Source organism: Idiotropiscis lumnitzeri, chromosome 7 (assembly GCF_059441095.1).
Source record: "Idiotropiscis lumnitzeri isolate Australia: NSW breed Sydney's pygmy pipehorse chromosome 7, RoL_Ilum_1.0, whole genome shotgun sequence".
NCBI classification, from domain to species: Eukaryota; Metazoa; Chordata; class Actinopteri; order Syngnathiformes; family Syngnathidae; genus Idiotropiscis; species Idiotropiscis lumnitzeri.
Genome location: NC_142397.1, coordinates 12,653,038 through 12,679,919, shown reverse-complemented (window position 1 = coordinate 12,679,919; position 26,882 = coordinate 12,653,038). Strand labels below are relative to the sequence as shown.

The 26,882-nt window shown below is 41.0% G+C and overlaps 2 protein-coding genes across 2 annotated transcripts in view; both read left to right on the top strand.

Annotated features, from left to right (window-relative positions):
* Positions 1 to 6,855, top strand: part of pafah1b1a (platelet-activating factor acetylhydrolase 1b, regulatory subunit 1a) — a 29,416-nt gene extending 22,561 nt beyond the window's left edge. Inside the window, exons 7-11 of the mRNA XM_088300046.1 lie at positions 1,123 to 1,225; positions 1,317 to 1,545; positions 2,304 to 2,405; positions 2,500 to 2,656; positions 4,068 to 6,855. Of these exons, the coding sequence (XP_088156172.1) occupies positions 1,123 to 1,225; positions 1,317 to 1,545; positions 2,304 to 2,405; positions 2,500 to 2,656; positions 4,068 to 4,141 (665 nt within the window). The 3' untranslated portion in view covers positions 4,142 to 6,855. The remainder of the gene's footprint in view (positions 1 to 1,122; positions 1,226 to 1,316; positions 1,546 to 2,303; positions 2,406 to 2,499; positions 2,657 to 4,067) is intronic.
* A 297-nt stretch (positions 6,856 to 7,152) lies between these two features.
* Positions 7,153 to 25,742, top strand: mettl16 (methyltransferase 16, N6-methyladenosine). Its single transcript, XM_088300045.1, has 10 exons — positions 7,153 to 7,272; positions 7,509 to 7,646; positions 14,474 to 14,661; positions 14,924 to 15,064; positions 15,511 to 15,626; positions 15,784 to 15,926; positions 17,202 to 17,271; positions 19,387 to 19,476; positions 23,431 to 23,604; positions 24,944 to 25,742. The coding sequence occupies exons 2-10, from the start codon at positions 7,519 to 7,521 to the stop codon at positions 25,517 to 25,519; spliced, it is 1,626 nt and encodes a 541-aa protein (XP_088156171.1). The 5' UTR covers positions 7,153 to 7,272; positions 7,509 to 7,518; the 3' UTR covers positions 25,520 to 25,742.
* The last annotated feature ends 1,140 nt before the right edge of the window (positions 25,743 to 26,882 follow it).

Sequence of the window (26,882 nt, the reverse complement as noted above, 5' to 3'; positions counted from 1 at the left end):
ATTTTTGGTGTAGATTTCCTGAAGTTAACAAATGAGATCAGACCTAATACATAGAATGCAAGTTATTCGCGCATAAGTGTTTTGCAAAATAAATGGAGAGGTTTATTTGGCATTCATTATCCAAATCGCTTATCCTCACGAGGGTCGCTGGCATGCTGGAGCCTATCCCAGGTAGCTTTGGGCAGTAGGTGGGATTCACCCTGAATTGGTTGCCAGCCGATCGGAGGGCACACACAGACATCCATCCATCCGTCCATTATCTGAATCGCTTCTCACAAGGGTCGCAAGGGTGCTGGAGCCTATCCCAGCTACATTTGGCCAGGAGGCGGGGTACACCCTGAACTTGTTGCCAGCCAATCGCATGGCACACAAAGACAAACAGCCATCTGCGCTCACAAACACACGTAGGGTGTCCAATCAACCTACCATGCATGTTTTTTTGGAATGTGGGAGGAAACCTACGCAGGCATGGGAAGAATTTGCAAACTCCACACAGGAAGGCCGGAGCCGGAAACAAACCCTGCACCTCTGAACTGTAAGGCCATTGGGAACTTGATGCGAGCTATTTGCAGTTGTCTTGAGTACACTCCACAAAATCAGTCTGCAAAGAGAACGATTTGGAACTTTAGTTTAAATTGAGGCTTCACACTTCCCCCTCTATTACAATTTAGGCCGCAGCTTAATTCACTTTCAATTCACCCTTCTCAAACCCTCATGCTTTTTCATTAACTTAGAAAAAACATGAAGCCGTCTGCGTATGTAGATAAGTGTGGAATCGGTTAGTTGTTTAATTATCCTCTGAAACTATTTCCTTTAGCACCCTTAACTATATTACGACAGTATGCCTGATATACAACACATAATCAGCAGTTCAGACTGGCTGTTACCGACATCTGTTGAGCAGAAATCAGGCCTAACAACTTGGTAACCACAAACGTCTTATCCACAAACTACTGCAAGAACTACTCACTCCTGTCTTTCATAGTTAGCTCAAGCAACGCCTCATTCATTTAGCCTCTTTTGGTTGCTGGAGACTTAAATCACAAGCGTCTGACCCTGATTTCCCGCCCCCTCGTAATCTCTGAATCCCATTCCTGTGATGCTTCCAACTCTGTTTTTTAGGACATGACCACAATGTATCATCTGTAGCCATTATGCCCAATGGAGATCACATAATTTCCGCCTCAAGGGACAAAACCATGAAGATGTGGGAGGTGGCAACAGGGTATGGTCTTTAAAAAAAATCCTTAAAAAATTTCATTGTATTCGGAAATATTTACTGGGTGGTAATTCATCTGTATATTTTTTCCTACCAGTTACTGTGTGAAGACCTTCACTGGCCACAGGGAGTGGGTCCGCATGGTGCGACCCAACCAGGATGGCACTTTGGTTGCCAGCTGCTCCAATGATCAGACGGTGCGCGTGTGGGTTGTGGCCAACAAGGAGTGCAAAGCTGAACTGCGGGAGCATGAGCATGTGGTGGAGTGCATCTCGTGGGCGCCAGAGAGCGCTTATCCCACCATACTTGATGCCACTGGTTCTGAGGTGAGAACCTCCTTGCTGAAACATCGGTCTGTATTCGTTTGAAACAAGACTAACCAACTGCACAAGTGTGGACTTGATATTTGCACAACCTTTTGCTTGACACAGTCTGATTCTTGTTTCTTGATTTAAAAGCTGGTTCACCAGGTAAGATGACGTAAAGTTTTATTTGGTCGGTTTAAGTCATTATCGTCTTTGTTCAAATCCTTTACATATTGAATTTTGTCCAACTCGTCTCCCACGGAATTGACATTTTCCGTGGTAGTTAAATGGTCAGTAAGTAATTCACTTTAACAGATGTCAAAACAAGAATGTTTGATTAAAAAGACACTTGTATAAAATCACTTACTTATTGAATCTAATTACAAGTGCAATGTTCCGAGCACATCATTGGGGAACTGAGAATGAGCATAATGGCAAAAAGATTGGTAAATACAATTAAAGTATTATAAATAATACATTTCCTACTTATTTCATTGCCTCTGAAAATATGTAGTTCAGACAAATAAAAGAGAGGTCTAATATTAGATGTGCTTTGACTAGCTGTGTGTTACACACCCAAGAATTTTGAACCCGCCATTTGAGACTCATTGGTCTTAATCTTGATTAAATCTTGTTTGATAAAGCCTAAAACCCTGATGGATTCTGTGTACATTTGTTTTGTTTTAGTACATCTATTTGACGAAACCTATACAAGCATACCAATCATTTACTTATTCTGCAATAACTTAGCCACATGATTTTATGTTTTGTCCAACCAGAGCAAGAAGAGTGGTAAGCCAGGCCCTTTCCTGCTGTCTGGCTCCAGAGACAAAACTATCAAGCTGTGGGATGTTAGCATAGGCATGTGCCTTATGACACTGGTGAGGTCTATTTCAAACATGTAAATCTTTCGTTCTCGTTTTTAGTCCTGGACAATTTGCTGCATCTGTGAATTCTATCTTTTCTGTCTCACAGGTTGGCCATGACAACTGGGTGCGTGGCCTACTTTTCCACCCGGGAGGCAAGTTTATTGTGACCTGTGCAGATGACAAGACCTTAAGGATCTGGGACTACAAGAACAAGCGCTGCATGAAAACCCTGAGTGCCCACGAACACTTTGTTACCTCTTTGGGTAAGCAGACCTCCTGTCTTCTTTTCCCCAGCTATTATCACTTCAGCTGCTGTCCCTGCGAGTAGCTTATACCAGTGATCCCCAACCACTTGGCTGCAGGCCATGGAAATGAAGGAATAAAAAACTCAACAGTACTTCCAATTTATTTATTATCTGAGACTGAAAAAAATAAAAGTGAAAAAGATATTCTGTTACATCTGTCCATCTATGACAAACTTTTGATGTCAAGATAATAAGGTCATTGTCTTGGGCATGTAACGCTAATATTAAACTAACATGCTAGCAAAATGAGTAAAAACAGACCACACGTGAAGCCATCTCTGCACAATATGCGGTGAGTGGCTCTTGATTTAGTGTTACGGTGAGTTATATATTTTCATGCACTTAATATTTGTTCTGTGGTGCCTTATGTTGGTGCTTTTCTGGAGTTCGCTGCTAATGGAGTTAATAAAATTGTGCCTTTGTGTTTATTGTCATATCTATAGAATACAGAAGTTTTTGTGTCGCTCGTATCATTAATTCACTTATTTGTTCTGTGGTGACTATTGCATGTTTAATAATTGCCATAGTGATCATATTATAGGATTTTAGTTACCCTTGCTATCATGTTGGTGCTGCTACTAAAGATACATAAAAATACGCAGTGGATTTGTTTGTTGAAGCATTTTATTAATCATGCCAAAAACCCACACCCTGGTCCACAAAAATTATGGAATTGTATGAAGCTGTCCATTTTTTGTGGCAAGCAGGTTGTTAAGATTTTTTTTTAGAATTCCCACTGTAACCAGCAACAGCTGTAAGCAAATGATGCCATGAATTTTTGAGCAGTTGGCAAAATAAGTTTCTTTGCTGTCACCACTTGTGCTTAGAACAAAATTAGTTTTTGATTTCTACAATCAATATTCCGTGGTACAGCATCTTTGTGGCCTCCACTCCATGTCCCAAATAAGGGCTTGGTGCATCATCCGTTTAAACAAGTAATTTTCACACCTCAATAGAACCTTCTTTCTCTTCCCCTTAGCAATATAAATACATCCTGGCGGGTGTATGTACAGATACGATGGTTGTGCAGAAAGCAATTACTTCCACCTTCAACTGCACTGCATTGTTGACAGGAACCAAGAGGAAATGGACACGTGAACAGAAACCACACATGAGGCAGAAATGCATATTACATAATTACACAGAAGTAATAATTCTCAAGTTGGCCAAACAGTGGACAATAATGTCGAGCTTCACCGTTAAGCAAGCATTTGGACCAGTAAAAGCCTCCCTTTCAAATGAACGGCTGGTGCTAGGCAACGGCTTGAAGAACTAAAAGAACTTTAGTTTCCTGTGCACTATGCATTATTAATTGACCTTAAATTAGCATTTATTACATTGTTGATTGTTGTCTCTTTGTTCATTTCAGATTTCCACAAGGCTGCTCCGTACGTGGTCACTGGGAGTGTAGATCAGACGGTAAAAGTATGGGAGTGCCGTTGAGTAGGACCTCCAAAGATTGGACCAGCACCCAGACTACCAGATGATCTTCTGGATCCTGAACCCCCCCCCCCCCCTTCCCTCCTCCCTCACCCTGTCATTCCACTTCCCCCGCCCCTCTCACCTAAGCTAAACTTCACCTGCACATCTTCATCTCCTTCGGCTGCACCTGCCACCATGGTTACTTACCCATTGCGCTCTCTGGTCTAATAATCTCTGCCCCTCTATGTAAATTATTCCTGGATGTAGATCAAGCTATTAAATGTTACACAAAAAAAGTATTCTTGCATGGTAATCAAAACTTGTATACTGTAAATTTGCATAACGTCTAGAAGAACCATAGGTTTAACACAGGGCTGGCCGTCTGTCACGCAGCCTTACTGACCAACCGAAGGCAGATGTTTTTGATGTAGGGCACTAAAAAAAAATAATTTAAGAAATGACAGTGTCTTTGTGTAAGATTATTTTTTGTCAATTTGTTTCTCTTTTTTTTTTTTTTTTTAGAACTTTTTCCCCCCTCCCCCCCTTTCTCTCCTTTGTCTTAGTCTGATGGTGCCTAGCTTGGTAAAACCTTTGAGCAATCGGGCAGAAAAAGCATATATGGTGAGACCGTCTGTCGGCCTTTGTTATTGAAATAATCTGTAGCTTTATACCATCACTTCTCGAGTGTGCATACAATTTCTCTTCATGTGGAGCTTGCTCATATTTTAATGGTTGTATATACCAATGTTTCAAACAGTTGTCCTTGGACCTCGGGTGGGGGGTGGGATAAACCAAACTGCAGCTTTGACTCATGTCATGGTGGCATATGAACAAATATTAGGCTTTAGGTGAACCATCCCATTAAGAATAGCAGCACTGAGCTATTTGCTGAAGTTTGGTGGAGGTTGTGTGTGCGCCTGAGTGGAGATCAGGGATTACACTATTTCTAATTTTGAGCACTTGATAAAGATGCTGGGTGTCTCCTTCGTGAGATCATTTCCTCTTACCTTCCCTTTGCCCCTCAACATCCAGCCAATTTGCCCTGCTCTAGGGTATTTGTGTAATATAGGAAGGATGTATAGACTATAAAAGATAGTTGTCACTTGGCGCCTCTAATGACTACAAACATGAACTTTCTCATACAAAAAGAGGAAAGGAAAAAGCATGATGACTCAACGTGTCTCCCTGGTTTGATACTTGGAATGTGTAAGGATATCTTAATTTCTGAGGGGTGAAAAACATGTTCAGCTCAATAAAAATAAGTTAAATCGGTTTTCTGTGAAAATATGAACTGTAAATTTAGCTAGTTAAGCCATTCGGCAGTTTTGTAATGTTGTGGCAAAAGATGAGCTGAATGAAAGTGGGGGTAGTTTTAGACCGTTGAGGAAAATGATAGCTGCGGACATGCTACGTGGTCTGCTTCATATCTTCTCTGTAATAAGAGAATCTCCACTGACAAACGCACAGACCACTTGACATGTTTTTGAGTGGCATTATCCTCACGTTTACCTTAAACTGGGAAGAACATTGGATAGCATGGGATTTAAGAAAAAAAAAAATCTACAACCAACCATTCCTTTCCCGTTGTAGGAAATGAAACACCAGAAAGGTGGTGATTCATTAATTGTACACACCCCCATTTCCAATAAATCTTTGGTCCTGTAATGGTGATCAAAGACAAATTTCCTGATGTTGATAATTGCATAAGACTATAATTTTCCAATTGCAGTTCATGGCTAATAAAAAAAAAATCCATTGCTTCAATAAATCAATTAGCTTCTTTGCTGCATTTTTCTTTTTCACGTGTGTACTGGATGTGGTGCTCTGCTGCTGAAGCTCATGCTCGCGGTCTAACATATGACCTGTTGATCTATAGCGCTGCTGCATGGTTATCTACATAAGAGACTGAGTTGTCTAAATGCATTTTAAAGGTACACAGTGGCTTAACAGAGACGGTAACATGACTGGTGATAAGAAAAGGATGGCTCGGTATGTTTAGACCTCTCAATCGCTCTCTTGTAGAATGGACTGATTAGTTGTGAGTGTGGCTATCTTTCCCCTCCTTTTCTACACATACAAAGACACTGAGTCAGACCAGGATGATTCAAAGGAGAAATCTTTAAGGGAATCTTACGGCAATCCCTTGGGCAAATTCTGCATAACTTTGTAGTGGGAGAATAGTCGAATTTGGCATGATATGGGCAAAGTATTGTGTTCAAGCTGATACCAAAAAATTGTCAATACAATCTGGTTTAGCCAAGAAACCAGCCTCATTTGGTCCAGGATTGTGAACAATTTTAGAAAAATGTGATCACACCCTCAGGGCCACACTATGACATGTCAGGCCTTATACTATTTCTCCATTTGATTTTAAATGAAAGATGTAAAATAAAAGATTGATACGACATTTGGCGGCTCTTTTTCTAAGAATTTATGGATCAGAGCTGCTGTGTTGAATGCGAAGTGTTTCTCCTTTCCCAAGCAATCCCTTTGCTCTCTGGTTTGGCTTAGGAGTGGCCTGACTGAGTTTTTGCTGTCTGTGTGTCATTTCTGCCTCAAGCCAACCAGTCCTCTCTAACATGCGTGTGAACCTCATTGAGGGCTTCGGACTGCACAACAAGCTCTTGAGAGTTCATGATGTTTTCACCACTATGGTCTCACTATTCACGCTACAAACTGTTAATATACCTGGATGTCATTATTGTTTGCAATATAATAAAAACAAATCTGCATTATTTGTGCAAATGTGTGTGGTTTTTATCTCGGATTTTTGCTCTCTGCATACGTTTGTTCTGAAAATACGCCATTAATAATTTGAAGCAAAGACATTTAATTGCTTTGAGTATAACACGTGCAAAATTACTACTACATAATACCGTAAGTAAATAAAAATAGCCTTGTTACAACTACGACGGTTAACGAAAATAAATGTACACTATACAAAGTGTAGAAAGAAGTTAAATCATCGCATTTTTAAACGTTAAAGCGGCTCCAACGAGTTTTGTTTAGATTTACCTTTCGATTGTGAAGTATCAGTGGCGGCGCACAGTATTGACGTCACACAAACAGGAAGCGCGCAAGCAAAGCTGGGAAACGTGTGGACAACGCGAGCCTGAGTTACAGCGACTTAGCGTTCCATACGAATTCTACAGGTATGATGACATTGGTTGTGAGTTGTTGTTGTAGATTCTCCTTTTATAATAGTCTTGCTTGGTTCGTGTTGTCTGGCGCGCGAAGCGGCATGATATTGGTGTACAGTGTACGTCTTTTCCACAAAAGCTGCCACCGACGAGACAATATTAACCCAACTAGTCGACTCTTATCAATTAAACCGTAAAGTTAGACGAAACCCGTCTTACCTGCTGTTTTGTTATGAATGCTACCACAGGGCTGCTGCCATGTCTCTGAACAAGTCCATGCATCCCAGAAACCGCTACAAGGACAAACCACCAGACTTTGCCTACTTGGCGTCCAAGTACCCAGAATTCCAAGAACATGTGCACACCAACCTGTGTGGACGAGCCGTGTAAGTATCAAATATTGCACGTCAATTAAATGCGACTGAGGCGATCCACCCAGCTATGAACTAAGTATGGTGAATTAAGGAAGTTGTAGTAGGGCAATCTGCCATCATCATGGTAGGACTGGGTGTGCATGCATGCATGCACACATACAAGATGTGTGTATGTGTAATACAACAAAATACATACATGCCATTTTACTCCATGACTGCAGATGAGTCAGTTGCGTCCGCCGGTGCAATACAGATTGTTGAACAAGCACTGATTTGGCACAGGTGGTATTTGTGGTTTGGTTGACAGCGCAACATGATGAAATGTTTGAAAACAACTAATTTATATTTGCATCCTATTTGTGAATTAAAATTTAGAGATCTCAATCATTTTTTAAACCTTTTTTTTTTTTTTTTTTGCATAGTCAGTCACATGTTATCGTGGCCGATTGTTGCAGAGCAGAATACTGGTGCCCTTAAACTTCCCTATAACACGAATGAGCAATCGTGCAATTTTAATTTTTCCCCTCCTCCAACACACCTGATTCAAAAGATTAGGATCATTATTAGGCTTCTGAACTGCATGTTAATGAGTTTAGCATTTGTATCAGGTGTGTTGGAGGAGGGGAACATTTAAAATATGCAGGATAGTGGCTCTTGAGGACCATAGTTGCCCACCCCTCGCTTATGAAATAAAATGACATATGAAGTCTGTCGGGAACGATTTTATGGGTGTGCATCGCTCTGCAAAGATGATTTGTTCCGGCATTCGATACGTAGGGTGCAAAACGATGGTTCGATTTAAAAGTGTTTGATTTGCTGAAATTATGATTCCATTTGATATGATACAGCTCAGTTTGAGAAGGTATGATGTTGTTGTCATTTTACATACATTTGAATATACTTGTCAGTACTGTAGTCAACTTGTCGACACCCTTTAGCTTGGGAAAGGGAAAAAAATTTAAAGTGAGCCTGGTCGGGTGAGTAGGGTATGGAGGTTGCGCCATTACGATGATACTCTTCTCGGCCAGGAACTGTCAGATGCTCAGGGCAGTGTGAGATAACCTGCAGTCATTGTGAATCAGCCACGTGTTCTCCTGCCGCAACCCTTGACCTCTTGTGTGCTGAATGAAGCACACACAGCAGGATCTCTTTGGTTTGCTGCTCTGGGTCACAATGAAGGTGAAGTTTGGATTTGAAATATAGTTTTGGTGACAACGTCCTAGTTGTATGCCAAATTCACAGCATAATCTTCCATAAACCTTTGTGCAAAGTACTTAATTACGCACTGTTCGTAATCTTGAAATGGCATAATTACAATTAATGTTTGCAAGAAAAACACTTCTTGGCCATGAGTATTAAACAAAAAAAAAAAAACAAAGTACAGCAGGAACTGATACCTTTTAGGTGCCTTTTACGACCACGTGACTTTTCCTTACGCCATGTGCCATTTATAACCATGCAATGTCATCTGTTAAGACAGTTTTAAACCAAGGACTCACTTATGACCCTCTGAAAATATACAATATCAATTTATTGCTGCACTACTCAGCATGAGCAATAGATTTAGTTTTACAGACAAGGTTGCTACAGCTAGGGCTCTTGTTTCGAACGCTACATTTGACGCCACTCAACATGAGTCTGTCGCTGTTCTGCTGTTCTTCTGGTGTCTTTTGTTTATGTGCTTTAATATGTGTTCTAATTTCCCGCTAATTTATATTGCACCATATGGAAAGCTCCAGCTGTTGTGAAATGCGCTATATAAATAAAGTTGTATTGTATTGCATTGTATTGTATGAAATATAAAATTCAATTCACAAGCTAGGAAAATCTTTGTCCAGCAAAATAACAAAACTGATTTGGCCCATTCTCGTTCACAATGGCTCACATTGAGGCTTATTTGTTAATTATTCTGCTTTAGTCACCATCAAAACTTATATTCATCAGGCTACTGCATACACAACAGATTAGTGCCAATTTTTACAAATTCATTTTTCAATCTGAGTCTAGATTTGACAATGTAATGTCTGTGTACCAAAGAGCCGATTACGAATTGAAATAGTAATAGTAACAGTTTGAAATTTGATCCCTTTTTATCTGTCTACCATTAAGTGTTTCCCTTCTCGCACATCTGTTCGCCTGCTCATTAAATATCAATTGCTCAACAGCATCTCAAGGCAAGACAATTTGTGAAAAATGTGTTTGCCTGGCACAAAAAAGGGTGTCAAGGATTTGTGTCGCATGTCTGGAAAATGTGGGAATTTTTTGTCACCAGCCAACCATCAGTGAAAGGATTATGTTTTTTGTGTGAATCCAAATGAACAGTCTACTTGGTTTTTAAGTAGTGAGGCGGCAAGTAGGGGGATGGAAGTAATCATCGGGGTGGATGGGACCAAATCTTTTCTTGGGGGAGATAACGTCTCTGTCATTTTGGGATGGCCAGTAATTAGGTATGAAGAGAAGGTATAGATGAGTATGAAAAAAGTGCACCAGTCTTGGTGAAATTTATTTCCGATTTACAGTTCATTTTTTATTGTCAGGAAGATGATTATATAATGGCTATAGTCAGGGAGGTGACCAAGAAGCCTTTGGGTCCCTGTGTCAGAGCCTCAGCACTCCTTGCGGAGTGAGGAGAACCTTCCAGAAGGACAACAATCTCTTCAGCCCTCCACCAATCAATGCCTGTGTGGCAGAGTGGTTAGATGGAAGCCACTCACTCCTTAGTAGACACATGGCAGCCTCCTGGAGTTTGCTGAAAAGGACCCGACGGTGTCTCAAATGATGAAAATTCTCTTGTCTGATGAGAGAAAGATTGAACTCTTCGGTGTGAATGCCAGGTGTCATGCCCAGGCGCCGCTCATCACCAGGCAGTATCATCCTCTGGTGTTTATCTGTGGTGGGAACTGGCTGACAAGTCGGGATTGAGGGAAAGATGAATCCAGCAATGTAAAGAGATTTGGTTGAAAAGAGTAAACCTGCTTCAGAGTGCTCTGAATCTCAGACTGGGGTGAAGCTTTACCTTCCAACAGGGCAACGACGGATTGTCTTCAGGACAACTCTGTGAATGTCCTTGAGTGGCCCAGCCACAGCCCAGACTTGAATGGGATCAAACATTTCTGGAGAGATCTGAAAATGGTTGTGCACTGACACTCCCCATCCAACCTGATGGAACTTGCAAGGTGGTGCAAAGAAGAATGGGCGAAACTGCCCAAAAGATAGGTGTGCCAAGCTTGTGACTTCATCTTCAAAAAGACTTGAGGCTGTAATTCCTGTCAAATGTGCCAAGATATTGAGGAAAGGCTGTGAATAAATGTGATGTCTTAGTAGGGCTGGGCGATATGACCTCAAATCAATATCGCGGGAAATTGAGCAATTTTACCTCGATAACGATAAATGAAGCGTTTAAATCCTGTGCACGTCACTAACTAGAGGAGCTTTATCTTTAGCTATGTGCTAGGCTATCGCATCCACCTCTGAGACGTTCTCTCGTATGGTGTCGCCTCCTAATGGGCTGTTGTCACTTGTCGAACCTTGCTTCTCACTTTGAACTTTCAGCACAGCGTGGTTGTGTTGTGGGTGGCGAAAAAGCTTCTGGATTTGAATCGCCAGCTACGACAGCGACGTCTGTTTTCTTTCTCGATCAGACGGGTGGAGTCACGTGACTAGAGGCGCCGTAGCGGTCTTAAAGGGGCATGAACATTGCCGCAGACAGAAAAGGCTTTTCTTTTTTTTTTTTTAAATACCGAATTTACCGACAGGGGCAAAATGATTTCGGTCATTTTAATGAATTTCGGTAACGGTAAATTTTCGGTTTATCGCCCAGCCCTATGTCTTAGTATTTCATTTTTCATAAATTTCACATAATTATTGTGTGCTTATATATAATAATAATAATAATAATAATAATAATAATATTGCCTTTATTAGTCCCACAATGGGGAAATTCGAGATTCGAACCCAGGCCTCCTGAGGAGACTGGGTCCTGAACGCGGCGCCTTAGACCACTCGGCCATCCATTTTTATTGTTTAATATTTGCAACAGAAGAGTTTCTGTGGGGCATCAAAAAATGTAATCTGAGTACACAGGTCAACCTTGCTCACTATATAGATTGAAACGTACATTACATTATGTCTAATTTTCTTCAGCAGCAGATTGTCACCTCATCGCGACTTTATAGGTAGTACCAATTGTCCCATGTCGTTTCCCATCCACTGCGATGAATAAGCACGTAAGCACGCCACCGTAGACCCACGTGGCATCGAAGACGTGAAGCGCGGGCACGCTCACGCTCCGTCTGGCGTCGGCCATTGCTCCAACGTGGCCGGGTTTGCGTGCTCTCCCATCATCTGTCCCGTAGACGGGGTTGCCATAGAGACATGCCATTTGCAGTGGAGCTCATCCTTTTAGTAGCACACACAATACGCACCTCGGGGCTAAAAATAGAGGTCTGGCTTGAACAGCCCTGCTGTCTGAATATTGATCTTTTTCTAATGATGCCTCTCAGGAAGATGGAAGAACAACTGAGAGAAAGCCAGTCGTGCAACTGCTTCCTGTCGTTTTAGTCTTCCACTCTTTTATTGTGCTTCAATTACTCACCATCATGCTATATTATAGCTCTTTTCTTCTCCTTCTGTTTCAATAAGTTAAAATACGATTGAAGCGTTTGGAAGGGGTAAAATGATTTTTTTTCCCCCTCTATATCATGTTTTTTCACCTATCATGGGTACGTTTAGAATGTACCACCTGGATAAATGGGAATTCATTGTATAATAAAGCGACAACAAATTGAATATAACATATGAATCCGAAAAACACTCCTAGGCCATAAATATAAAACAATCAAATGAAAAACATTATGTACAGCAATAAATAGGCATGCCTTCTTGTGCTGCATGGAAAGATTTTTACAATGGTCTGCAAAGTAGCCGTTAAGTTAATCACCAAATGATAGATACCCTCTTCATTTCTAGACCCCACCACAACAAAAATATTTACAGATATATGTACGATCCTGCCATTAACTCCCTAAACAGTGGATTCAAACTCTATAGTGGCACTATGCAAAAATCAAAACTTTGCACACCACTGTGGGGCATTATTATCATTATCATTATTATTACTGAACGGATCATTGTAGCCCCAGCCCTGTACATACTTGAACAGCTGTTGTTAATCAATATCCCCAACCCTGACTCTTTAAAGCACTCAAAGACCTTCTGTATAATTGTGCACACAAAGTTGTATTACATGTACTGGACACGTAATAAATGGTGCAACGATTATCTTCATCATCTGCACAATTGTCGTAGAATTATAAGTATTGGACCACTCATCACTTTATCTCTACTCTTATGACTGTCCGAATTTCTGCACAGCTGTCATTGGGGTGGTATTGTTGCATAATGGTACCGCTTACATTACAGAAGCATTTTCTGTGCTTGTATGTCGTGTCTTTGTTTTTCGTAGTTGCCTTTTACTGTCATACCAGTGTAGCTCATACTGCCGGAGACAAATTCCTTCTGTGTTTTTCATACTTGGCCAATAAAGATGATTCAGATTATTTCTTTGGCATTTCAGCTTGACGTCAGCATTCTTTCAACCTCGTGGGCTGTTTTCTGTGTTAGTGCGTTGTAGTGCCCCGAAGGAGCCAGGTGTTGACCTGGACCATTAAGAATGTGTGTTCATTACGTGCAAGATTAATGCTCGTCTCCACAGTTAAATTGCCTCTCATTTATATTTCTCTCTCTCTTTCTCACACCTGACACACTGGCCTGCCCCTCTTTTTGTTAGTACTGCAGCTGTCACTAGTCAATGGTATGAAGACATTTTGTGCTATAATGGGTGTCGAGATCAGTTGGCACAGGATCACGTGTGCGCCATTGCCAATGCAAGAAGTATTTCCTCGATTAAGTTTTAAATTAAAAAAAAAACAAAGATTATTATTTATTTTATTTTTTTTTAGAGTGGGGGAATTTCCTCCACTGCGTGGACGGCACCCTGGGAAAACACATACTAAAGGTTCATCAGTGTTTCTATGTCTGGGGGTTTGGGAAAAAAAAACATTTCCCCACCAATGCTTTACAACAGGCATCAGTTTTACATGGATATTTTTTCTCTTCATGGGCCGATAAAAAAATTGTGCCCCCCCCCCCTCCATCATTTAAGTTGCCCATCCCTAATGTAGGTGATATTTGCATCTCTTTCAACCAGTGTTTTTTTTTTTCTCTCGCTCGTAATCCATTGAAAACTGCCTGTGTTGAACTGCTTGCGTGCCAGACGCTGTCAGCCCTTGAATGTGTCTAATTACATCTGCCAAGCTGCAAAAACCATTTGGCGAAGCTTTAATTCCCCCCACTCACACTGTCTGCTGCAGCCACGTCTGCTCGTATGACAGCTGCAGCAGTTCAACTTGCAGTGATGAGCAGTTGCGGCAGAGACAATAAAAAGTGTGAGGTCTTAATTGTGTGGAAAATGTGAATTTCGTTGTCTTGAACTGCGGATTGCAAATTAATGAGCTGCTTATCTATGGTGTGTATAGTGGGGGTGCATGGGATTGGAGGGTTAATTAGATGTTGCTGCAGAGCTGGCACAAAAGAATCAGACACCTGCATTACACTTAAGCTACTAGTTTTACTATTTTCTCTAATTTGGAGCTACAATATTTTTTAAGCAATATAATAGAAACTATTTTTAATTTAATTAGGAGTGATTAATGCCATGTGTATGTCTCACAGTCCTGAGCTTTTATTTGTAGGTTTCACACGCTGTGTATCATGTGGTATGATTGTATTCCCAGCTGTAACCCAAACGCTGGTGTAACCCGTTCTCTTGTCTACCCTAGAGTGAATTTCAAGGAGCCAGAGGCCGTGCGAGCTCTGACGTGCACCCTTCTGAAGGAGGATTTTGGTTTGAGCATTGAGATCCCGCTGGAGCGCCTCATACCAACGGTCCCTCTTCGCCTCAACTACATCCACTGGGTGGAGGATCTCATCAATGGGCAGAAGCAACCTCGTAGAGGCATTGACATCGGTAGCGAAACATTCTCGTACTCTCAAGATGATGTTTCAGCTCAGTCCTGATCTAATTTATCGTTGATGTTAATGGTTTAACAATGAATGTTTTTAAATGGAATTGGTACTTTACATTTTATTACCGATTCTGAAAAAGATGAAAGGAATTTATTCTAAACTTACCCACGACTTTTTAAAATGTTTCCCTAAGTTATATTGTAGCATCACCTCATAATCATAATTTATAGTCCCCAGGATTTTTTTAATTTATTTTTTTTAAGGCACTGGTGCATCTTGTATCTACCCATTGCTGGGAGCCTCAATGAACGGCTGGTTCTTCCTTGCAACCGAGGTGGACGATATATGCTTTGACTACGCTACCAGGAACGTGGAGCAGAACCATTTGTCTGACCTGGTTAAAGGTAAGTGTTGCAATCTGCAGCATCACAACAATCTCAACAATACTACTGCTTGTTTAGAGAGGACTTCATTCTATTCTGATGTCCAATCATGACATATAGTCAGGAAAGAGAAACAATAGCAAACTGAAAGACGGTTATTTATTCATTGAAATTATACTTACTGTCTTTTATCATGGAAATAATAGATGTATAATCCAGTTGTCCTAGAAGACGAAAAAGTTGAAAATGGCTTTTTATTTAAATGCCAGTTCATGTCATGTTATGTTGTTAGTTTTTTTTATGCTGTTTCTTTTGTGTGTGTGTGTGTATTGTAAGCATTAGCAAAGACAACTTGAAAGAGGACACAAATCTCTATCCTCACATAAATTTAGCAATGTCAGATTGGATTTGAGGGGGAATTTGTAGCATTGCTAATAGATCATTTGTTGTTGTTTTGTGGAGCACAGTGGTCAAAGTTCCCCAGAAGACTCTGCTGATGGACGCTTTGAAAGAAGAGACGGAAATTGTGTATGACTTTTGCATGTGCAATCCTCCATTTTTTGCCAATCAGCTTGAAGCCAAGGTGAATCTTTTCTCGTTTTCAACTGATTTACTAGCAGCGGGTTTGAATCAAAATGTTTGCTAGGTGGCTGTCTGAAGCAGGATTTGTTTACACGGAGAGTAACAGACATTTAATAGGATTGGATCTTAATCTCTGTCTGTCTTGCTGCTCGCTGCAGGGGGTCAATTCAAGGAACTCACGGCGGCCTCCTCCCAGCTCAGTGAACACGGGCGGGGTGACGGAAATCATGGCGGAGGGTGGCGAACTGGAGTTTGTTAAGAGGATCATTCATGACAGCCTGCAGCTCAAGAAACGCTTGCGGTGAGGAACAAAGGCAGCTTCACCTTCAGGGAGAGGGGGCGTAAAAACAAACGAGTCAAAATATGAAGCCCAATTGTTACTGGGAGCAGTAAAAATGTCTGAAGTGGCACATGGATTCTGGTATTTGAGCGAGGATGTGAGAGGTTGAAATGTATCCCGCCAGTGGGGAAGTGTTGCAATGGGCAAATGGGTTGATGGAGCTGTCACTTACAGTCACTTTCCCGATTTTGGCATACAATTACCCAACGCTGAATCTGGGAGCCCACAGGGAACATCTGTGTTTGGGTGGGCACCACTTTAGCTACCCCTCCCTCCTCGTCACAGTACTGTCACCAAGGCAGCAGAGTGAGAGGAGGAGGCTGCAGCAGGGGACTATTAAAACCAATTAGGCATGCCACACCTGTGTGTCCCAGGAAGACTGATGTTAACAGCTGCCTGCTCTTGTGTCACACTGATGCACATTTACAGGTGAGGGAGTAGAAATTATTCCTTCTTTCCAAGGTTTGGCGTTCGGCCCAATCCAACCGCAGCCGGCTGTCACTCCCAACCAAAAAGCATGCTGGGGCAAAGAGCCTGCGGGTGTTCATGGCAACACTGCCAGCCTCACCAATTGGTCCTTTGAGACTCATGGCCACCCGCCCTCCTTTATCCCCCCTTTTCATTATTATCCTGTGTTGTAGGTGTGACTCGCCATTGCCCCCAATTCAACATGTGCAAATGCATTCTTAAAAGATAATGATGAGCTGAATTTATCATGTCATTGATAGGAAATAATTTCAGCGCTGGTAAAAAAAATATCTACACTGGAAAAACATGCATGAATTTGATCAGGATCATTGAGCAGCTGCACACTCAACAGTGACTGAAAAGCCACATTGGCAGTGTTGGGCTGTTGCTCCCCACTGTGGGACACATCTGTCACGATCAGAGCTGTTCAATATTTCATTACTTCATCTGATGTGGACATGTCACAACCAACCCACTCTGTCCTAAATGGCTCAGCATATTCATATTCAAATGGCCTTTAAGACCTCCAAATATTTCTCACTTTATTAGCATCTTGCAGTGGACTAATAACTTACTGAGTTTGCCTGAGTTTGAGTTTGAGTTTGAGTTTGAGTTTGAGTGAGTGAGTGAGTGAGTGAGAGTGAGAGAGAGAGAGAGAGAGAGAGAGAGAGCGAGCCTCTGTGTTGTCTTTTTCCTGCTTGTTGATCTATGCTTAGTTGTCAATCATTGATGTGTTCAGCAGATCAATATGGATGCTTGTTTTCGCAGGTGGTACAGTTGCATGCTGGGAAAGAAATGTAGCTTGGCCCCACTGAAGGAGGAGCTTAGGAAGCAAGGGGTGAGCTGTCCGTTAGAGGCAACATGCCATGTTCTGTATTACAAAGAATCTTACAAAACAGTTAATGTTTAACGTTCTGTGCTTTTAAAGAAAATCTGATTCGTGGATTAGTCCGTTTTGCGTATATTCTATATTGCAGGGGCATTCTTTACCCAAGAAATCACTTGGGTACTATCGCTATGTATGTAGAAATGGAGATAAGAGCTCAAAACAATTTTAGTAGGCCCACCTACTCTTAACATTAGAATTGCCTGTCGGAGGAGCGAACACCCGAAATGGACTCGCTGTATCGAACATGCCAACTGAGAATTGTCACAAGCAGGCCATGCGCCAATTTCTGTTAGCAGTGCATGACTGCCTCACAAGGCGTTGTGCAGCTAATCAGCCATGAGTGTCATTAGCTGGAACTAATAGCCCAGCTCGTGACTCCTGACTGGATCAGGGCATTAGTCCCGTGCTAGTCACTTGTCTCACATGCTTGAAAGGGAAAGACATCCAGTCCTACAGTTTGCTGCACCTGCACTCTCTGAGGATTTAGTCTGCTACGGCTGCTCATCAACACGATTGCAGCTTTGGCAAGCATCCAGAGACCAGACTGTTTTCTAAATGTAATGGAGGTGAAAGAGAAAAATGGGCATAGTTAATTTGCTAAGAGTTAAATCATTAATTATTTTCTTTTGGGAGTCTAGATTATCCTAAAAAAGTAAGTGCCCATAAAGACAATAAGTGTATATTTACGAGTGGAGGCAGCATGTCAAACAGTGTGCCTACATGGTGCATGGAAACATGACCCAACACCAGACTCGGGTTGACGCTTGAAAGGGGCTCTGGCACATACGTCAGATTCGGTTATGTAATTTACACACAAGAAGGCAAAATCCTGAATGACTTCCTCACAGGGCTAGATGATGTTACAAATTACAACCAATCCAAATTTACATACGCGTTCCCTCAAGAGAAACATTAATTTCAGTGTTTTAAGTGAGCAAGAGACTGCCACCAAGCCATTGGGTACACACACATTGTTTTATAACGAGACTTAACCATATTAGTAATTGCATATCTACCTGTGGATAAAATAGCTAGGCTTGTGCTCAAAATGTATGTGAGCACTGCACATCTCGCTCGGTGCTTGTCAATATATCCCCATTTTTGCCTTTATTGTCACCCCGATCTCTTTCTCAAGCAATCTGTGTGTTCCTTGATTGACATGGTCCCTTTTTCTGGACTTTAAAAAAGTGATACACGATGCAGGCTCTCACACACAAAATATAAATATTTAGTTATATTTATTTATTTATAATATACATAAAATAATTTATTCTTATAGCAGATACAATCTTAATTGATTCCTTTTTTCGAAAAAAAAAAAATATTGCCAACTTTGTTAATGTTGATTTCTGTCAACTTCTATTTAAAAAAATGGTACTTTCCACATCCTTTTGGATTGATATGATTTTTTTTCAATCATGTCAAACGGGATGCACGTTTCTTTATCAAGCGAACTGTTCTTCTGTGACTTTGGTCGATTGAATGTCGATTTGCATTTTGTCATAATCTATTGACTTCAGATGAAAGAAACTGTTGTGGACTAAGTGGTCAGATTTCATGGGAATAGCATGACAGTTTATATTTGGCTTTGAAGACTTGTTTTCCTCAGGTGTCAATCTTAATTGAACTTTAATGGTGACTATAACAGTGGAAAGTGAATTTAAATATGTCAGAAACCTGAGTTTTTTTCTTGGCCCATATGCCACCCATCTACCAAGTTTTTCTGAAATACTTTGATGTTTTTTGTTTTTTTTGGTCGTTTTTTATTTTTTTTTTAATAAAAGAAATCACTTCTTCTGCCAGTGTACTCGGATCTAATTATGTGTCGTCGTGCAGTGTTTAGAGCATTGCGGATAGAAAGATAAAGAACAATCTAGTGCTGCGATTGACTGGTGACCAGCCCACAGTGAACCCTTCTTCACGGCCTGTTAACAAGGATAAGCTTCAGTTCACCTGAAACTCTAATTAGGATAAGAGCTAGAAAAAAATCGATGAATGATTTTTTTTTAGTAAAACTCCAGCATGAGTGTGTGCTCTGATTTTTGTTGTTGTTTCTGTTTCCAGGTACCCAAAGTGACGCACACAGAGTTCTGCCAGGGACGCACCATGCGATGGGCGCTGGCCTGGAGCTTCTATGATGATGTCATCGTTCCGGTAAGTCTTTGCAGGCCACTGGTGCGCCACTTTAATGCTCGCGCTTGTCTCCGCCTGCTGGTTGGCCATTCCAACAACCAAAATCCATCTACTCAATAATGCACCTCTACCACCCACCCCCACCCCCACGCTCCTCCTTAACTGCATCTTTCATTCTTCCATCACACGCTCTTGTTCCTCCTCCAGGGAGAGCTTTATGTGGTTTTAGTTTAGCAGTAGCCGTAGCCTAGCAACAGTTGCCAGGGCAAGAAATGTGCACGCTCACTGGCTTTTGTCTTGTGTGGACAGTGAGAGTGTTGGGGAAAACACAACAATAAACGTTATCAGTCAACAGGAATGGTGTTGATGTCTGTGTGCCAGAGAGAAACTGCTGGAGGTGGCTGCTCAGTAGATGCATGAGCTGTGTGTTGTTGGACGAGACCATTTTGGCCTTTGCAGTATAAAATCAGTTGAGCAGAATGATTGCCCTACATTTCCTTTCCTGTGACTCTCCTCTGCCTCCTCTGGCATTCACATTCATGTACAGTATGTTGTTTTAACCGAGGCTTGTGCATGCAAAGAAATTCATGCATGGTTGACTCATTCTGCCCAGATGCATGTCTTCCTATGGATGTCAGCTATACGTGCATGTGCATACGGCAGGCTGATTAATGTTACATGTGGTCTTAAACATATGTGGCACCCATGCAACTGTGACCTAGTTAACCCTTTTACTACCAGGTCAATTCCAAACGTAACTAATTACTATGCTCCGTAAGCTTTAGGCCAGTTTATACTTCACCCTGTGATCCATACTTTTAATAAACAACTAGCACAATAGTGACCCGAGAAATGCTGCAAATGCTAACATGCTAATAGTTGTTATGCTTACTTATGTAAGTGCTGAGGCAGAGTCAGTAAACATTTTATATTATGTGGTCGGCTACTTCTTTGAAAGATAATAGCGCAGATGCTGACATGTTAACAGTTGAGATGAACAAGTCCGCATACAAAAAGTCCAAGGTCATCTAGCAGAGCCCACCAACTTGGTGCTCGTGGCCACATGAGACCTGCTCTAAAAATAGCTCACCATTGATGGGACATTATGATTTCCGAGAAATGTCGACTTCTACAATCGTTTGAAAATGTGAACACTGGCAGAGATGAAGGAATTAAAGTGTTGCATGTAATAAATAGAACACTGCATCAATGGAAGTCATGATTTTTATCTTCAAGTCTAATAAAAGGTAGTTCTGTAACACAGAAGTGTGTTTTAAGAAGACATTTGTGTATAAAACCACCAAATTTGATGGAAAATGACCAATTAACCAAGTTTTTTTTTCTTGGGCCCCACTCATTGAAATATTTTTTTTTCTAATTTCACTCTTTTTCGATAGACGCAGAAATTTGAGTTTACATTTTCAGGAAGAACAAGATTTGCATTTTCAGAAAAAAAAGATTGAGACCAAGGTGAACTTCGGAAGTGTGTCAACAAAATGAGATGAGAAACGTATCTGTCTGTCCATTGTATGCGAGAATAGTACCGCTATGCTTTGCCATGAGTTATTCAATGTGAGTGGAAGTTTCTTTGTAGTTTTTGGGAATTGCTTCTCCAAGGGATTAAAATACAATGAAATAAATCAGATGAATTGGTGCAAATACGTTAACTGGTGTGGGCTTTGTGTATAAAAAAAAAAAAAATCCCCAAAACTGAATGATATGTATATGGATGGGATTTCCCACTGTGTGCAATATTATTTTGTTTTTGATCACGCATAATAATGCAAGTTTGAAAACCTGAGCGTGGATTATTTCCGATATTTAAAATTATAATATCTGTAATTAAATACACATTTAATAGGCAATACAGGGTTTATTGCAAATCCACAGAGATTGGAATTGGTTTTTGGTTTTATCTGAGCCCCTAGGCACAGTTGCTGCGAGACCCTATACAAGGGGGTTGAATACGTCAGTGGGTTGCTTGTATTGTGATTGTGCATTTAGATAGGTGTGTGTGTGTTTTTCGAAATATGAAATAGTCAAGTCTGTTGTGTACATGTTGGAAAGCTTGAGCGGCAGACCGGCTTGTTTTAGAGCCATATCTGTATGAACATAAGGCTGATTTATTTTCTCAACATAATGAGTTGGGTAGGTTGCTTGCATGCCAATGTGTGGTGGGGGTGAACAATTATTAAGTGGAAAGAAGATTTATTAAACTGACAGATAAGAGAAGGTCCATTATGGAGCCCCTAATTAAACACGGGAATATTTCGTAATTGTGTCTTCGGGGGAACATCAATTACTCAAAACCAAGAGCAAATTATGTTTAATGGGACTCTCCTTGCTAAATACAGGAGCAGGGACAATATGCCCGACCTCCCACGCCCCCGCCGTCTGTAACATTCGGAAGCCCTCCACAGTCAGATTACATTACAGATATAAAATGGTGTGTTCCATAGACACCGTCAACTAAGTATGAATCTGAGAATGTTTTTTATTGAAGCTGGCAGTGGTGGAGGACAACATTGAATCAGACATCCTTTTAATTCTTCTGTCTGTAAATGTCTGTGCTCTCAATGACCACAAATGCATATTTCATCGCCACTAAGAATTGCAAATACTGTACATGCAAAGTCTTCAGACATATAATAGGACCTTGATGTCCAAATTTGACTCTCAGAACAGCAGCAGCCCGTGAAGGTCACAGCCCACTCCTTCGCTGCTGCTGTTTGTAGGTCAGTCGGCCATGCTGTCTGCTCCGTCACTGCAGACCCTCGCCTCCTTCCACACCCTCCGCCAGCCTCCGGAGCCCTTGTGAGTGACACTGAACACACAGTCCCTGGCATGTGGGTGTGCAGGGAAGCGTTGCAGCACAGCTCATGTTGTCCCGAGATACGGTTGGCTAATGACCTCTAGCGCCATTACAGTTTGACTTCAGAGGGCAATAGGAGTAAGGAGCAGTATTACAAGGTATTGCAGGTCCAGTGGAGAGCATGTGTTTGGGGCTCCCTCTTGTGTCCGTACTTACAGCCATCCATTTTCCAACAACCACGACAGACATGCTGTCTTACTGCATTATGCTTACAGCAATATTGGTCCTTATGTCGCGTGTACAGTTTAGATTTACATAAAAGGAAATGAGGCACATAGCGTTCAGAAAGTCACATGACATTAATTACCTGGACTCAAAATGCATTAGGGTCTACCTGTAAATAATCAGATGTTAAGAAATACCTTTTCAGTAACAATAACAATTCAATTAAACTGATCCAGGGTGAAATTGTCACCATTGTGACTGCACAGTCACCGGTGTGTTCTGCTTCTGAAATATTTTTTTACCTTGTCGACTAAAGTGGTTCACACACATTTCCAGTTGGGCAAAGTTCGAGCAACCCCTTGCCCCTTTCCGATCAACATCAGCAATGTCCAAATGGTCGGATGTTTATGTAGGTCCTTATAGAGTGATTGTTTTTCCTCCCCAATCGGCCCAGGAGACGGTTAGGGCTATTAATTATAATCGTCTGTGGATGTATCGTTATGTGCGTGGTGTGCAGTGGGAGTCAACTTGAACACACCGCACACTATAAGAGCAGCACAAATACGCTGGATGACTTTATCCTCTGTCACATTTAAAAAATAGATAAATAATTTTGAATGTTAAAAGTCTGTCTTTGCGTGCCCCCACTCATTTCATTTTGGTAGTAATCCAATTTTTACATGATACATGACTGTTTCCAGGGCTTTTAGCTATAAGTGATATCATAATGTAATCACTTTTTAACTGTAATTTTTTTAACAATGTGATAGTGCAAATTTATGTGGAGTGAAATTACAAATACAAGTAACAAAATGTTTCACCTTTGTAATGATTTCTTCATAAGGTGCAAATGTCTGCATGGTAAGAAATACTCCCATTTCTATGAAAGCATCAGGAAAAACTTAACTCCACTTCTTTCTCTGTCCTTTTCTCCTCAGTCGCCTCCCAGTAAGAAGCGTAAGTTGGACAGAGCGCGGAAGCCTCTTTCCTTTACACTTCCCCACGTGGCTCTGAGGGAGCTCCAGGAGAAGGCCCGTGCTCTGGGCTGCGCTGGCCACCATCCTCTGGAAGCCATCACAACTCTTCTGGAGAAGGCGCTCACCGAGCTGCGGGTGAGTTGTGATGTCTGTGGAGCGCTCGTTTGGTTTCACTAAATTTGTTGACATAAGCTTATTGAACCTAATGAGAATGGGATGGGGAGCCTTTTCGTTTTTTTAATAAAATGCTTTTAGGGCAAGGAATAATTGAACACATTTTTATTGTAGCAGTCATAAATTCTATCTACCAAATTAAATTTGCTTAAAAAAAGCTACTACATCAAACCATCAATTGTGTAATCTACGTAGGATTGGCTAAAGGAGTGATTACACAGATAATTCTATTTTAAAAAGGTTAAACATCTATCCCCCCTTTTTTATGAAACCAAGGATGTACCAAGGATGTGCTAAATAAGAAGTCTCTATACACATTATATTGTTCCCTATTATTTCCATACCATACTTATTGTGTAACAACACAACACTCTACCTCTTTTCAGGCTACAAAAAAAAGCAACAAGAATTGTTAATCGATCAAAATTTAATGAACCCACAAATCCATTATTTATCAAATTAAACACTATGAAATGTTATGATCTTGTGGAATTTAAAATCGTGCAAATAATGTATAAAGTACATAATAATATGATCTGCCGCAATACTCAGAAGCTGTTTGAAATGAGAGAAAGTTGTTACTACTTACGGGGCACAAGTCTGTATAAAAAACCTAAACCAAGAACAGACATTAGGCTTCGGCGTGTTTCTGTAAAAGGTGTAATTCTGTGGAATGACTTTGAAACGGACCTGAAAAGATGTAAATCACTTATTGTGTTCAAAAACATGTTCAAAAGAAAAGTACAAAAAAACTATTTAAACCAAATATAAGTAAGTAAATTGCCTAAAATGTGAAATCCGTATTATGTATAACACTGAGTATAATGTAAATATTTTTATATATTAGATTTTATATGGATGATCTATTGTATTAGATTTAGATTAAGTAAAAATGCACTGGGAACAGGGGGTAGGACTCGATAAGTTCTCTACTTCTTCCTACTCCGGTGCTTATGACATTCCTTCTTCTCTTCTTTCCTTTTAAATCTTTATACTTATGACTATATTCATTTCTGTTCTGTTTATATGTTCAATAAAATGCTTTGCGGAGAAAAAAAAAAAAAGTGCTTGTCCTCATTGGTGGCCCCGGTGAGGACACAAATTTCAGCTGACTTTGAACAAAATGCGGGCTATGCCCCAATCTGGTCAAGACTCACCAGCCATTCACAGGGCACCTATGCACAAACAACCAAGCACACTCAAACTTCCAAGTTACACCAACAGACAATTTACAGGCCTCCGGACAAATGTTCAACCAATCTTCCTAATGCAGTACAAACGTGTATTGTTTTTCTTCCAGGTTCTGCACAAGCGTGTTCCGTGCAGTGAGCAGGAGCAGAGCCTCCTCCTGACCGCGGTGGAAAACACTTGGATACACGGGCGTCAGAAGCGACGCGAACAAATGCGGCAGTTGCGAGAGCTGCCTAGAGCACATCACAGTACAGAGGCTGCCGCTATGATGCCGTGCCTTGCCCAAAACACCCAGGGGGATCCCACTCCGGAGTCAGCTGACCAGCAGGTAACTGCAGAGCCGATTGGCAACAGTGCCCCTCACGTTGAAAGCGTGAAGGATACGAACACTGCAGGTGAAGTGGAACAGGAGCTCCGGGGAAAAGCTGCAGGTGAAGATGTGGAAAGGAGGCCTGTTTGCAGCCCAAAGGACGCCACCGATGCTATAAGCGAGGCGTCCTCAAAACAGCCAGCAAGTCCGGGGTCAGCGGAACGTTTCCTGTTTAAATGTCTGCTAAATATACTGCATGAGGAGAGCGATGCACTGATCGAGATGCACTGGGTGGAAGGTCAGAATAAAGATCTAATGAACCAGCTGTGCACTTTCTTGAGGAACACTCTTTTAAAGGCTGTTACCAAATCATGAACAGAGATAACCGCATTAGAGATAATGGAAGCAAACTATTCGTAAAGATGCTTTTGATGTTGGAAAAATGGTAACCCACAGATTTGTACTTGAGTAGCGGTCAATATTGGTCAGTGATTTAACTTTGTTGTACTTGTCAGTTTACCTTGTTTGGTAATGAATATTGTACCTTTTATACTTTATTGCCAAACATTGGGAATAAATGTGATTTTTTAAAATGTTGGCTGCTTGTGATGCTTTTCAGAATTTATGTGTGGCTTATTATTCACTTGGTTTAGGATTTGTATTATTTAATTATTATTTGACAAGTGACATGGAATATAGATGAATGGGCATTTTTCCTAAATATTAATGTAATGTCAGTAAAGACCTCAGTTGAATCAAAATTCTGTCCTGAACACTTTCTAATAGTTTGGAAGACATATCCACGGTCCTCGGTTCACAGGTTAAAAATTTGCTGTTCACGCATATTATTGCAGCGTGCAATCATTAAAGTGAAGATACTGATCATATAAATTATTTCTCAATAATTTGGAAGCATATATATACATACAACGCTTTTTATTTCTATAAATCTACACCAGTGTCCTATCACTGGTGAGTTAATTTTTAGATCTGGCTCGCGGGCTACTCGGTCCTTGGGGGCGAGGTACCACTTTGGTGACGCCAGTATTAATGCATGTGAGTGGATTGGATTTTCTGATGTCTGTCATATGCAACGAATGCAAAGATAACTTGAAATATGTACATATAGAAAATAAAATTTCTACATATGCAGTTGCGCTTCCGTCTTCCACAAGAGGGAGCACATTTCCCAACGTGTCATGACTTTCCTCCCTTTCTTTGCTTCCTGTAATTGGCACCAAATTGTAAATAGTTTCCCTTAATTGTGAGCCTTTATTGACATTCTCTAAGAAAGTGAAGTCGTGCAAACGTGGTCACCAGACGTGTTCATTTCCCATTGCATTCTGCATTCAACAGCGGTTCCGCGTTACTCTTCACTCTTTTTCTTTGGAGACGAGAAACGAAATAAAAAATGCGGTGTTTTTTTGTTGTTGCTCTGAATCCGTCATCTAAACATCACACAAGAAATAATTTTGACGCGATCGAACCAGCCAAAGCGCCGATTACGTCACCATAGTTGCATGACCACTATCAAGCGTTACGCGAGTGTGATGCACGTTTCTGACACAACTTTTTGACGGCGTTGTCGCATATTGTCAAAGGAGGTGGAATCCAAACAACAACCTTTACAAATTAGTCGTTACAAAGCCTTTTCCGTGAAATACCAATAGCTATACGGCAGTTAGTATTCGTTGAATTGAAATGCGTCGAGCACGTGGCAAACTTGCATTAGATCATT